Genomic DNA, 15,305 nt, shown 5'->3' on the forward strand with positions numbered 1-15,305 from the left:
AGCGTGTATAGAGCCAGCATATCTCCACCAGACTCCATGTAAATAATCAGTACTTTTAGCGTGTATAGAGCCAGCATATCGCTACCTCAGAATAATAAGGTTCAATCTGCGTTCAGATCAGTTTTGAGATATTGAGGTTTAAAGTTGTAGCATTGCAAATAGCAAAACTGAAAAATGCAGCACATTTCTTTATAGCACCAGAGTTACATACACCATGAATGTATTCTACATCTGAGATACCAAGGCCTGACCAACAATGGGATTATGTTGAAGTAATTTCTTTCTTTCTCATGCTTTTGGATTCTGCTGAAGTCGAAGACAACTTTTAAAAATAGCTAATGTTAGCTAACGTTAGCTAGCGTTAGCTATCAGTAACTAGTCTTAGAATATGATGCAAATCAAGTTGGATAGGACGTTTGGCAAGGAAATGATGGGATATGACTGAATTTCCACTTGTAGTTGCATTATAGCGTTTGGATTTTGCTGAGGACAACTTTTAGACTTAGGTCATGTTAGGTAATGCTAGCTAACGTTAACTAGCGCTAGACAACCTGGCAACATAAAGAAACAGTATTTGATTGGTCCTTCTGTAAATATTCCAAAAGATGATTGGACCACAGACAGAACCTTATAACTCTGAGTGTAGATAGAACCTTCTTGGTTTATTTTTAAAAAAAAACACCTTAAATAATGTTCATAAGTTATACCAGAGTAAGAATATGTAAATAACTCAATTTTGACAAAAATGTGAGATAGAACCTTATTATTCTAGGGTAGCGGTATCTCCACATGTTTCAACCAAACCAGAGTGGTGATTGTTGGAACAGTGGAAAGATGAACCAAGACGGACTTTGATAGTTTTATTTAGTTTCTGTCCACTTTGAATAAAGTGTGTTTTACGATGATAAAAGTCCTGATTATTTACATGGAGTCTGGTGGAGATATGCTGGCTCTATACACGCTAAAAGTCCTGATTATTTACATGGAGTCTGGTGGGTTTGGTGACGGTGATTTCGGGGCTGTTTCATGTTAAACTAAAAGGATCTTACTCTTTAACTAAAAGGTCTATCTCTGTAGGGATCCTTTCATAATGTTGTCAGACACTTAGAATAATAATCAGTCTGTCAGCGGTCTTTCTCCTAAGTGTGTGATCTTTAAATCACACTGCATCTAAATATCTCACAATCAAGGGCACCTCTGTCGATGCTCTCCGTGCAGATAGTTTTGGTCTCTTAAGGCCCGGAAACAACGAGCCGATAATCGGCCGTTGTACAGTCTGTCGAGATCAGTGACTCGAGTCTGTTCAGTTTGTTCCGTGCCGTCGGCCGTCAGAGGGGCCATCGGCCTTCATTTTGGCCGATTTGACATGTACAATTGGCGGGGCGGGCACTGCCGGCAGTCAGACTCAAATGACCCATCTGATTGGTGGAGAGCTGACCAGGAAACGGGGAGCGGGATGAGCGTGACTAGAGTCTCTCAACATCTGATGAAGATCTTCTAAACTGACCTTTGTTGATCTGAAATGAAGACAGATTCAGCAGCTGCACGGCCTGTTTCTCTCTTCAGATGTTTCCAGAAACACGTTACGGTGAACTATTTTAGGACGATATGAGAGCGTATTCTGAACGAGACGCCATGACAGTCTGGCTTTGAGTTTCTGGAGAAACCAGACCCACGTGACGCGTTCGTCCAATCAGCTGCCGGTTTTCATTTATGGGCGACAATCAAGATTAGCGCCGCCTGCTGTTATGGAGACGTATTACGTCTCGTTTCTTCGTGTGTTCTGAGGAACTTTTTGGACCAACTCGGGGAGACTGATCAGTCCCGCTGGCTTTACTGCCGACGTTTGGCCATCGGCTCTGTGTGTCCGGGCCTTTAGAGCGATAGCAGTCAGATCTTAAACCTGCTTTCAACGATTATAAAACCAAGATAATCCATATAAAAAGATGATTGTGCCGCACACTGTTTTTACAGTGACGCTCTAGTTTAGTCTTTGTCTTGACTCACAGGCCGGCTACATTGCACGCGTAACGTATGCGGAGCGGACGTTCCAACAATACACTTCCACTATAATCAATGAAACTGGCGACACCAGGCAGAGAGCAGCGAAGTGGTGCGTCTGCTCCGGAGATCCGCTCTACAAGCCTAGAAACAGCGCAGTCTTCTATTTATACAGAGGCTTGCATAAGTTTACCACCCACGCTAAAGTTGACTAAAAAGAGGAATACAAAAAATCATCTTTTGGAAATTGATCTTAATGCCTTAATTAAAAAAAATTGTAAAAATCCAACCTTTAAGAACACCAATTTTCTTTGTGAATGAATAATGTATCGTCAATGAATAACGATTGGCATGGGGTACTTTGCGTAAGATCATCTCTCAATGCAGATCCAACCAGCTGTTAGGCTAACTGAAATAAAACCACTGTATGTCTTCATCCTGATGAAGTTCCCTTGGCCTTTGGAATTAAAATAGCCCCCCATCATCACATACCCTTCACCATACCCCCCACATCATCACATACCCTTCACCATACCCCCCCCATCATCACATACCCTTCACCATACCCCCCACATCATCACATCCCCTTCACCATACCCCCCCCATCATCACATACCCTTCACCATACCCCCACATCATCACATACCCTTCACCATACCCCCACATCATCACATACCCTTCACCATACCTAGAGGTTGGCATGGTTTTATTTCTGTTCAGCAGTGAGAGTTCTCACTCTGTAGCTAAAACAGAGACCTGAACACAGGGTGAAAAGAGGAGCTGCAGCAATGAGCAGTACAACTAAAATATGGTGTTTTCTGATAATTAAACCATGTAAACCTATTCTGGTACAACCTCAAAATACAGTTATGAACCTGAAAATGAGCAGAATATGGCCACTTTAAGGTTGAAAGCACTTAATTGGAAGATGCTTTGGATAAAAGCATCAGCTAAATGACATGTAATGTACAAAATGTAGCGTATGAATCCAGTGTTTGTGTCTTCTCCCCCTGCAGCGGCATCGGTATGAAGCCCGGGAGCTGGCTGCGGAGGAACTGGCTGTGGGCGGCCGGCGGGGCCTTCGTCACCGTCCACCTGGCCACCTGGCTGATGCAGAGCGCCATGCGGAGCGCCGTGCGCTCTGAGGCCGCGCTCAAACACAAAGCTGCCGAGGGAAGACCGGACTGAAGTTGACTCGGCTTCTCGTAGCATCTGTCCAGAGGACGGACAGAAACCAGCGACCAGCACGGCCATAAACTGTCCCCCTCACTCTAAATATTAAATGGGGATCATATATATTACTGCAGTGGAAAACCTACTCCCACTATTGGACTTATCTAGTTTTCTTCTGTTTAATTTCACGGTTGATGAGTGAGTTGTGATTTGCTGTGAATCAATCAATAATCAATAAAATGATCACTTAAATACAGAAAACCAGTGTGAAACTAAACCTATTCTCATGAACGGGTTCCGAGATATCGTACGCACCTGTATGCACACCAATTCATATGCTATGGTAGGAAATGAGGCGACTGCCGGCTGGTCATATGACAGTTAAGTAGCAGTGCTTCGCCTTCTGAGAATATAGTTCCCAGTATGTATACGGTTAGAAGATGGCTGTGTGTCATGTGACCTTGTTATTTGTACACGCTGTGACTCTACAAATCACAACATGTAAATAGGAACATGTTGGCGTTATTTTGTCACTTATTGGGAGCAGTAAGCTAGATGGAGCTGGTTACCTCCAGGATCTGTGCTAAGCTAGGCTAGATGGAGCCAGTTACCTCCAGGATCTGTGCTAAGCTAGGCTAGATGGAGCCAGTTACCTCCAGGATCTGTGCTAAGCTAGGCTAGATGGAGCCAGTTACCTCCAGGATCTGTGCTAAGCTAGGCTAGATGGAGCCAGTTACCTCCAGGATCTGTGCTAAGCTAGGTTAGATGGAGCCGGTTACCTCCAGGATCTGTGCTAAGCTAGGTTAGATGGAGCCAGTTACCTCCAGGATCTGTGCTAAGCTAGGCTAGATGGAGCCGGTTACCTCCAGGATCTGTGCTAAGCTAGGCTAGATGGAGCCGGTTACCTCCAGGATCTGTGCTAAGCTAGGCTAGATGGAGCCGGTTACCTCCAGGATCTGTGCTAAGCTAGGCTAGATGGAGCCGGTTACCTCCAGGATCTGTGCTAAGCTAGGCTAGATGGAGCCGGTTACCTCCAGGATCTGTGCTAAGCTAGGCTAGATGGAGCCGGTTACCTCCAGGATCTGTGCTAAGCTAGGCTAGATGGAGCCGGTTACCTCCAGGATCTGTGCTAAGCTAGGCTAGATGGAGCCAGTTACCTCCAGGATCTGTGCTAAGCTAGGCTAGCGGTGGGTGCGTAACAACACGCACGGAGATGAGAAGGGTATGTCTGGACTTATCTAACTCTGGGGGATACGGGGAATAAGACAAAGTCCCAACAAGTCGGCGTGTTCCTATAAGTAGTACTCCCAGGACATGAACACCTGTTTCCTGGGTGAAGGTCTTGTGTTTTCTCCTTAACTTCTTCCAGGACATGAACTCTGCTCCTCCTCTTTAAAGCCCTGTGTTTTAGGAGCCAAACATACCCCCCCAACCTCCTCCCTACGAGGATCGTCACGCTCTTATACAGCAACAGTCAACGTGCTGCTGACAGTAACCCATACGTGGTACACATACCAGTTACAGGGCTTCATTTTTCACAGATATATGTAAGGATGCTTCAGGCTGTATATACCAAAAGAGCCTGCGCAGTCCATTACTTACAGTGATTCCCTCTGGAATCAGATTTTACTGGAGTAACTAGAAAATGTAATTTAAAATTGGCCGTACTCTGCAAAAAACACACCCTGCATCCATCCTGCTTTCCAAAAGCTTCAGCGTGGTATCGACAGAACTGGCTTTACTTTAGTCCAATAAACGTCCTCGGTTATATTTGCACTTAACGTACATCTCACAGCGTCCCCGTCTGTGTGTACGGGAGGGAGGTGGACGGGACAAAATAACAGGAACACTTGCAGTCTAAAGAAATCCAATAAAATATCAGAAGATGCCAAATCAAAACGTGATCAAAGAGCCGAATCGGCTTCTCTTACACAGTGTGCAGTTAGACACACACAGACACACACACACACACACACACACACACACACACACACACACACACACACACATACACGCACACACACACACAGACACATACACACAGACACATACACGCACACACACACACACACGCAGACACACACACACACACACACACACACACACACACGCACACACAGATTCACACACATACACGCACACACATAGACACACACACACACACACACACACAGACGCACACACACACACAGACACACACACATAGACAGACACACACAGACACACACACGCACACACAGATTCACACACATACACGCACACACATAGACACACATACAGACACAGACACACATACATGCACACAGACACACACACACACACACAGACACACACACATAGACAGACACACACACACACAGACACACACACGCACACACAGATTCACACACATACACGCACACACATAGACACACATACAGACACACATACATGCACACAGACACACACACATACACAGACACACACACACCCCACACCGAATTGGCTTCTATTACACAGTGTGCAGTTTGACACACATACACAGACACGCACGCACACACACAGACACACATACACGCACGCACACACACACACACACAGACACACATGACTGTAATTGTCTGTAAATGATCAGGAGGAGTAATTCACTTCTGATTCAGCAGAAACACCTGCAGTGAGATTATGGAACTGCGTTAACTTATTGATTTGGCAAATAAATCAGGAATGCTACTCAAACTGCTTCTCTTGTACATGTTTAACCTTTGTGTCGTCCTACCATCGACCATGCAACATCAAGTTTCAAGACAACAGGAGGGACCCTTGTGTTGTCTTCCCGTCAAAATCAACACTTGTTGACGCTTTTTTATCGATGTTTTTAACTTTTATTAACACTCACTTATTAACTTTAGTTTTACACTTATTTTTGGAATTTATAAGATAAGATAAGATAGACTTTATTAATCCCACACTGGGGAAACTCCTGTGCTACAGCAGCTCAAAAGAAAGAAATATTACACACATCAGAATAACACAGATACACATTAAGTAGACATAGGAGAAACAAACTATATAAAAGTATAAGAAATAGAAAAAATAATATATAGTTATAATAATAATAATAAAAAAAGAAACATATTTACACAATGAACAGCCTTATATAAACAGACAGTATATAAACAGATATACAGATGGTCAATAAACCTCATTTATAGGAAATGATATCTTATTTTTGAGTTAGAAAAGCAGAAATTAGGAATTATTTAGACTAAAATTAAAGGAATGTATGTTGATGGATAATCTAATATGTCAACTTTTACTTTTTACGGCTATAAAATTGAATAAAACACCCCAAAATTAATGAAAGTAGAGATGTGTACTTGCCAAAGAGCGCTGTGTGGAATCATCCATTTTGTTTGGGGTAGTTAAAAAGAAAATTGATATAGGAATTTGGAAAACGGGTCAACTTTGACCCGAGGACAACAGGAGTCTATCGGCACGGCGCTACGCGTGTTCAGAGTGAGATATCTCGACTGTAGGACGGATCGCTTTGACATGAACAGGTGTTCATGATGGATGATGTGTTCATGTGGAGTGGGGTTTCGGAGTTTTGTATTTCCTTATATATCCGCAGAGATGGGGACTCGACTCTGAGACTCGGACTCGAGTCGCACTTAAGTCGCACAAACGGCTGACTTCAGACTTGACTCGGACTCGAGCTCCGAGACTCGTCAGCAACCTGTTTTCATGCAATTATTGCTTTTTAAATCTAAATTCATTCATGTATTTCTATTTTCTTTTATTGGCGCACATATACGTTGGAGAAACGTATGACGAGCTGCATGTCCTTTGCCGTAATGCGCAACGTAACGCATGCGTTATGCCTTATGTGCACACACTCGCATGCATGCATTGACGATGGCGACACCAAGTCCTCCTGGAGTTGGGCCTTTTTTCATTAGTTTTGCTTTCAATAACTTGGTAAACAGAGGCAGTCAGAGAACAGCTACATGCAGGGTGTGTGGCACCGAGATAAATGATGCTGCAGATGGCCAGAGACTTGACTTGAACTTCAAAAAAATGACTTGTGAACATCTCTGTATATCCGTGAGAATAGATGCTTATTACAACACTGGTTTGAAGCCATTTTGTTGCTCCATAGACGTGTCGATGATGGACAGATTGTGCGGCCTGACCAGCTGACTCTCTAACAACCAGACCCCCCCCCCACCCCTCCCCTGCTGACTGCCTCAACCTTGTAATTTTCATTTCCTAACTTTGCGGAAACCATTTCCCTTTCTTTTTCAACCGCAGCTAATTTAAAAAAACCCTGGTTGTTGAACCAAAAACGCCGCGAACGCAGTTGGTGTCAAACTCGTTTCCCTTTCAGCGCGGAGGACGTCGGAGCTGTGTGCACAGCGTGGCTTGGCGGCCCGCTGGCGGCGCTCCCACGTGGCTTTTTTCCAGATTTAGGATCCCTTCGGCTGGCCAGCAACGCCGCAGATGTTTACTCCCACAAACCAAAGTAGAGGAACTGCATCCTAAGCTGTACTTTTCCTGTCAACGCCACCTACACGCTCCCTTTGGGAAACAGGGAACTCAGAGCGGGAGGATTTGCATGTTTGGGTCCGACAACAACAGACCACCCAAACCGGACAGTTTGAAGTCAGAAGAGCGAGAGCTACAGTCCGTTTAGAAAGGCTGTTTAACAGTGAGTCACTGCAGCGGCTCTGTTGCTCTTCATCATGTGGCTTCAGAGATGCACACACGTCAAGATCCAGCCATTATCCCATGAGTCAGACTGGAAACAAACATAGCAGCATGTGGTAGTCATTATAGCACGCACGCACACACACAGTCATACACAGAGTCACACACACGCACGCACACACACAGTCATACACAGAGTCACACACACGCACGCACACACACAGTCATACACAGAGTCACACGCACGCACACACACAGTCATACACAGAGTCACACACACACGCACACACACAGTCATACACAGAGTCACACACACGCACGCACACACACAGTCATACACAGAGACACACGCACGCACACACACAGTCATACACAGAGTCACACACACGCACGCACACACACAGTCATACACAGAGTCACACACACACAGTCAAACACACACAGACACACAGTCAAACACACACAGTCAAACACACACAGTCACACACACGCACAAACACACAGTCACACACACGTGCACACAGTCGCACGCACACAATCATACACACACGTGCACAGTCACACGCACACAATCATACACACACACACGCTCGCACGCACAGTCACACACATGCACGCTTACACGCACGCTTACACGCACGCACACACGTATGCATGCATGCGCACACAGATACACACCTACACTCACACAGACACACATGCACACACTTACACTACACTCACACACAGACACACATGCACGCTTACACGCGCACACACACGCACGCACGCTCGCACACACACACAGTCACGCACACACACACACGCACGCTTACACACACGCACACAATCATACACACGCTACACACACACACACACACACACACAAACAGTCACACGCACGCTTACACGCACACACACACACGCTTGCATGCATGCGCACACAAACACACACACACACACACGCACGCACGCACACACACACACACACACAGACACACAAGCGCGCACACGTTTCAGGATTGTGGTTTCACTGTTGATTCACAGATTGTTGTTTTTCTTTCCTCTTATTGCAGAAACTAGAGTCCACTGACACGCCTCATTGTTCAGTCTTTAACGGATCGAGCTCGTAAAATATATCACACACACACACACACACACACACACACACACACACACACAGACACAGAGACAGACACACACACACACACACAAAGACACACACACATACACAGTAAAATATATCTGTCACAGAAGATTATTTTCATGCAGCGAGGGAACCTTTTCTCTGGAGTGTTTGTCCGAAATGGAAAATAATACTACATGGGTTCCTGTTGTGGCCCGGTGGCTCAGGATCATTCAGGATCTTTTCAGGACGAGAGGCGAGCCGTCTTTTGTCTCCTCTGCTGACGGAGCTTCAAATGGAAATGAGACTGTGGTGGAATGTAACTAAGTACATTTACTCAAGTGCTTAAGTCCAAATGTTGAGGTACTTATACTTGTTATATATATATGATATATATAAAGATGTCCCCCACCTTCCTCTGCTTACTTCCACACACACAGACACACAGACACACAGAGACACAGAGACACAGACACACACACACAGAGACACAGTTTGAAGCGCATCATAATTATTTTCTCATTGGCATTTGAATGTGTTTTTTAAATCGCCGTGCGATGGGATTTTAAGACGCTCCGAGGGTCCGATATGTGTCACGCAACTCAGTCGACACATACATCAACGATCCTGTCAGCTTTGATATTGAAGAGGGGGGGAAGTGAAACCACAGCTTTTGAAGTTAGGGGTTTTTCAGTTTAATGACGAGAGGTGGAGCCTGGCGTCATCACGGCGTTCCCCCGAGGCGAGAAGAGAGCCCGCGTTGTCTGAAGACAATGATTCCTCGTCAGGCTGCTCCACGCGGCTCCCGCCTCCCGCCTCCCATCCTCAGCGTCTCACAGTTTGTTTCCGTTCTTTCTGTGCGTTTGTTGTGACTTTGCAGTGTGTCTTTGTGTGAGTCAGTGTGATGCTCTCCCTGTGTTGCCGTGGGGGTTTGGGCAAAGATCTTCAGCTCTACCGTGCGCCGGGCGCATGGTTCTAAAGGGTTGATCTTAGTGTCTTCATTAATCAGAGGTGTGTTTTGGGCGTAACATGCAATCAACCAATCAGAGATCATCTCCCATTCCCTTTAAAAGCCAGGCGCGTTTGGACCTTGGAGCATTGCTGTTATGATGGAGGATCTGCACCGTAATATTTGTATTTGTAATCTTCTGCATGTGTGTGTGCTGCTGTGCGTCCCTGTGTGTGTAACAAGCATAGTGTGCACGTGCTGTGCACGAGCCTAGGAGCATTTTACTAATGCTCTGTTAAAATAACAATGAAATGCTGCGTTATTGACTTTAGACCAGGTTTTTGTTGGTCAATGGTGCCATCACTTCCCACTGCCTCAAGATAGCAATACTCCCAGAATGCACCTGAACACACCTCCCTGTAAGACCAGCACGCCCAGAATGCACCTGAACACACCTCCCTGTAAGACCAGCAGGCCCAGAATGCACCTGAACACACCTCCCTGTAAGACCAGCACGCCCAGAATGCACCTGAACACACCTCCCTGTAAGACCAGCACGCCCAGAATGCACCTGAACACACCTCTCTGTAAGACCAGCACGCCCAGAATGCACCTGAACACACCTCCCTGTAAGACCAGCACGCCCAGAATGCACCTGAACACACCTCCCTGTAAGACCAGCACGCCCATGGGCCACAGATGAGTGCAGGTGCATTTTCTATTTAAACGACGTGGGTGCTAGACGGGAAACTGACAACTGGGTCAGTCTTAAACTAGCAAAGACAATTGGGTCGGGCTTTGCGCCGCGCCGGGTGCGAGATAGGGCCCTAAAACTCTTCTACCAAACATGTCAACTACTTCTTTAGCCCTATTCGCACAGGGCCTCTAGTCAGGGCCGGAGTGGGACACATTTTCAGCCCTGGACTTTCATGCCTTAGACCGGCCCTCTTCACTTCTTGACTAACTATGTTAAAATAATGTAGTTAAAACCTTAGTATATATGTCTGCAACAGCGCACTCTTCTCCACAGCCTTGACAAATATATATCACTATTTCCAATTTAGTGCAAACATAGTAAGTGTTGTTTCACAACAGTTAACTGTGTCTGTGTCTGTGTTTGTGTGTGTGTGCGTGTGTCTCTCTGAGTGTGTGTGTGTGTGTGTGTGTGTGTGTGTGTGTGTGTGTGTGTGTGTGTGTGTGTGTGAGAGAGAGTCTCGTTGGAAAACATCAAAAATTGGGGGTTTTCTGGTGAAACAAGGGTGTAATGTTGCTAATAGCATCAGGAGATATCTGCTGGTCTGAAATGGTTTTCGGAGGTTTTAAGTAGGTTGTAAATTCTGAAAGACTGTCCTGGGATGGTCATGGGAGTCACAGGACAGTGTCTGGGTGTCCCAGCACTGTCCTCAGGACACTACTAACAGGACAGGACAGTTTTTCACTACTGTGAATAGCTGTGTCGAAATGCATTGTAGCTGGGGGCTAGAGCATTATCAGACATTGATATCGTTATCAGTTATTGAATTGTACAATCTGGTCACTCACTCCCATAATAGTTTGAAGACAAATTTCTTTCATCCCTGAAGCTGATGAGGCCAAAGGTCTGCTCCACAGTCCCTGAAATACACCAGTTGCAGCTTAGTGAATTGCAAATTAACAGAAGAGAACAAGACGGATTTTTGAATGGTCAATACGATCTGATGAGTGTGTTTACATGATCATAACTATCCCAGTTATGATCAGGACACACGTATCCATAATAATATGCTAGTTGGAGTACTCTGAATGAAACCTACTGTTGCATGCATGATCCGGTTTGTAACAGAGCAGCGGCCATTAGAATCTTGAACTTCAACCCGTTCTCACTCCGAACTCGTGAAATACGGACGGACGTTTGGACAGTGGCTGTCAGCGTCTGAAGCGACGAAAAAGGCGTCCTTCAGCGTGTTTGTAGAACATCCCGGGGAGCGCCAGCTACACGGGGTTTAGCGAGTAGTATGTAAGGTTGGTCGGGGGGGTGGATGGGTCAAACACAGGACTTTCACCCAGGAGACCGGGGGTTCGTGTCCTGCTTGTCACGTATCCTATAGTTGCTTTCTTCCTTAACCGTCCCGTTATTCCCGCGTGTCGAGGAAACGTACGCCCAACCACGACCTTCCCCTTAACATAACTGCGTCAAAAGGGACGGCAATAGTCCCGACCAAGCGCGTTTACTTAAAACGAGTTATGTGACGCTAAAGGAGACTTTTAGCGTCACATAACAACGACAAAGGCACCTGACCAAGCGTCCGTATTTTATGAGATGGGAGTGAGAACGTGTTGAGAACTTTCCCGTTAGCTTTCCCGTTCGTGAGATATTTTCTAACATTAGTGTTCAAAACTCAACAGTCCTTCGGATGTGCATCAAACTAACACATTCCAACATATTTCGACATTTTAACATGCTTATTTGCGATAATAGGCTATGCTTACAATTCAATTGTTCCTTTCCAGCGGTGTCCGCTCGCTGAGTTCCCAAGGTATCCTGGGTAATTTCATCTTCCACTTCATTTCTGCATCGGACCTCACTATGTTTTGAGGGTTGATTTTAAGGGAAGAATAGCACTCCCCCTTGCTCCCTAAAGTGGTGGGACACCCTACCCCTACACGAGGGACGGGCAAAAGTCGAGGGGAGGGGGGGGTGTTGGGACAGAGCCTTAGTCTTTTGTTTTCTCGAGTTAACGGCATTAAAAAAATGCTAATTATAACCAGATGTTTGGCTGCTGCCACACACACACACACACACACACACACACACACACACACACACACACACACACACACACACACAGAGACACACACACACACACAGAGACACACACAGAGACACACACACACACACACAGAGACACACACAGACACACAGAGACACACACACACACACACACACACACACACACACACACACACACACACACAGAGACACACACACACACACAGAGACACACACACTCTCCTGTTGTCCTCGGGTCAAATTTGACCCATTTACAAAATCTTTTTATATCAGAACTGACAAAAGAATGTTGTCAACATTAAACGCCCCCCCCCCCCCCCATCAACAACATCGCCAAAGGTGACAAAAACCTGTGCAAAAAAAACATTGGAAAAAGTGACAATAAACTTGGACACAAAACGTGGAGACTATTGCTGAGACATACAGTACCTGTGAAAGACAGTCGGTGACAGATTCAGGGCCATAAGCGATAAGATGAATGTATCCGTCGTGAAGGTTACAGGGTCTGTGTGACGTGTCTGGTGACTTGCTGGACTTACAGCAGGGACTCGACTTGACTTGCTTGATTCTCACCACGGTGACTTGAGACTGGCTTTGTGACTTACTCCCACCTCTGCCGGACAGCTTGGAGGACGGATTACTTTTCTGAGGCTGCATGCATCCTGTTGATTCTGGGTTTGAAATGTCCACGTCGTCCTGACAGATCCTGAACTGGTTCCAGGTCTTGGCAGCGGCCGTCTGGTCTTCTTCCAGCTGTTACATTCAGTTCAGCACATTAATTTAAACCACAGCGCCTCCGGGGGGGGAGATCGGGGGGCCGGCCTTCCCAGAGACGTTGCATAATGATAACGGTTGCTGCTGCCAAAACAAAGCTCCGAGACACCAGAACAATGCACAGAAAAGACCCCGTGGGATCGGGAATAGAGTAGGTTGGCTAATTATTGTTGCCTCATTGTGTGCTGATTTCTTTTTCCTAAATGTAGCTTATTAATATACAGAGAGGAAATGATTCTTCAGCGTCTTCAAACTCACCGTCACTGGAACATAAAGGGATATTTCACTGTTGAAAAGACGAATATATCTTTAAATTGGGTCACTTATGTAGTAGAAAGGTGAAACATTTTTAGAAATTGGTGCCTTCTAGGCCGAGATAAGCCAGAAAATGTGTCAACTCAACTAAACTGTGTTTTATTGTCATTTCAACCATATACACGAAACAACGTTTCACCGTGGCTCAAGTGGTGTTACACATTTAAAATATATAAAAACGACATTATATAAAAACAATATACGAAACAGGCTACATTTAGTGCACACACATTATTATGCTCCGTAAAGTTCAGCTAACGCATACTAGCATTAGCGCTTGGTGGTCTGTAAACACAGAGTATAAAAACAGCTGTAAATTTGCGTGGAATGTAAAATGGTCTCATCTAACAGTCACAAACTCAGTGAGCAGTTAGTTGGATACAAGCACCCCCATTTCTGCACCAGTCCGTGTTAACACAGCCCACCTCCACTAGTCTTACCCGGTGGCCTGGTAGCTGGATAGTCCGGTCCACTGATGTTCAGCCATGTTTCCACAACAACAAAAACACAGCAGTCTCTGAACTCGCGTTGGGAGTTTGGTTGAAGTTGGATGTAGTCCAGTTTGTTGTCTAATGAGCGGACACTTGCAAGCAGGATGGATGGAACAGGTGGCCGGCTAGCGTTAGCTTCCCACCTAGCTGCTTTCCACTCCTGCACACCGCTGTCCAGGTCCCTTTCCCCGGCCTAGCGGCATCGGGCGACACCGCAGGCCGAGGTGCTGGTCTCCGTAGATGGCAAAGCTTGCGTAGTGTGTCGAGTATTCCTTCTGTAATAAAGTTTCGTGCATATTCTCCGCTCTGTACCAATGTATCCCGGTGGTACACATGTGCGGTAGTTTGAATGCACACAATTGTTGTAAAAGTTTTCTGTTGAAAAGAAGGAGCCTGTTAGTGAAGCTTCAAGATGGCTGACACTCGTTTCGCTTCGGATATCTTCGGGGAAAGACGACAATCCAACCCTCTATGGGCAGGTTGAAGTAGCTACTACTGGCTGTAGTCCCCCCAATTATGAAAACTGGCCAGTGCAAACCCCCCCAAACAAAAAAAAAACTATTATAATTTCCTTTACATAAATGCACCATAAATTGATGCCTAAAAAGTCACAAATTGTCGCAGAAAAATTCCCCAGAATGTTTGATATGCTCAAAATGTCACCTTTTGGGTTCAATGTTGAATCCAAAGTTACAATACAGACGTCAGTCAGACGTTAAACTCCTCTCATGTCGGTTTTGGGGGGGGTTGGCGTAACGGCTTGCCCTTAGTATGCAGCGGTGGGCGTGGCTTATACGTAGTCCACGCTCATGTTTTGGTGGCTATTACCCAGCCTCCTCCGGGAGGGGGCCGATCAAAGTGCAGTGCGCCCGGGCTTCAGCTGCACTCAGTCGGTGTTTTTTGTGCAGTTTGTGTCAGAGGAAATAAAAGAAAAACACGGGACAATAGGAAACAAACGCTTCCCGTGAAGGACGAAGGCAGCACGGATATATTCTAGTCGGGACTCTGGGAGATTTTTCTGTGCATGACCCAGCCGGAGGA

At 45.7% G+C, this 15,305-nt stretch overlaps 1 protein-coding gene across 1 annotated transcript; it reads left to right on the forward strand.

Annotated features, from left to right (window-relative positions):
- Nucleotides 1-3,027: 3,027 nt before the first annotated feature.
- Nucleotides 3,028-3,435, forward strand: LOC144529086 (uncharacterized). The gene has a single exon (XM_078268035.1). The coding sequence runs from the start codon at nucleotides 3,028-3,030 to the stop codon at nucleotides 3,187-3,189; it is 162 nt and encodes a 53-aa protein (XP_078124161.1). The 3' UTR covers nucleotides 3,190-3,435.
- Nucleotides 3,436-15,305: the final 11,870 nt, after the last annotated feature.

This window comes from Sander vitreus, chromosome 2, assembly GCF_031162955.1.
Source record: "Sander vitreus isolate 19-12246 chromosome 2, sanVit1, whole genome shotgun sequence".
Lineage (NCBI taxonomy): Eukaryota > Metazoa > Chordata > Actinopteri > Perciformes > Percidae > Sander > Sander vitreus.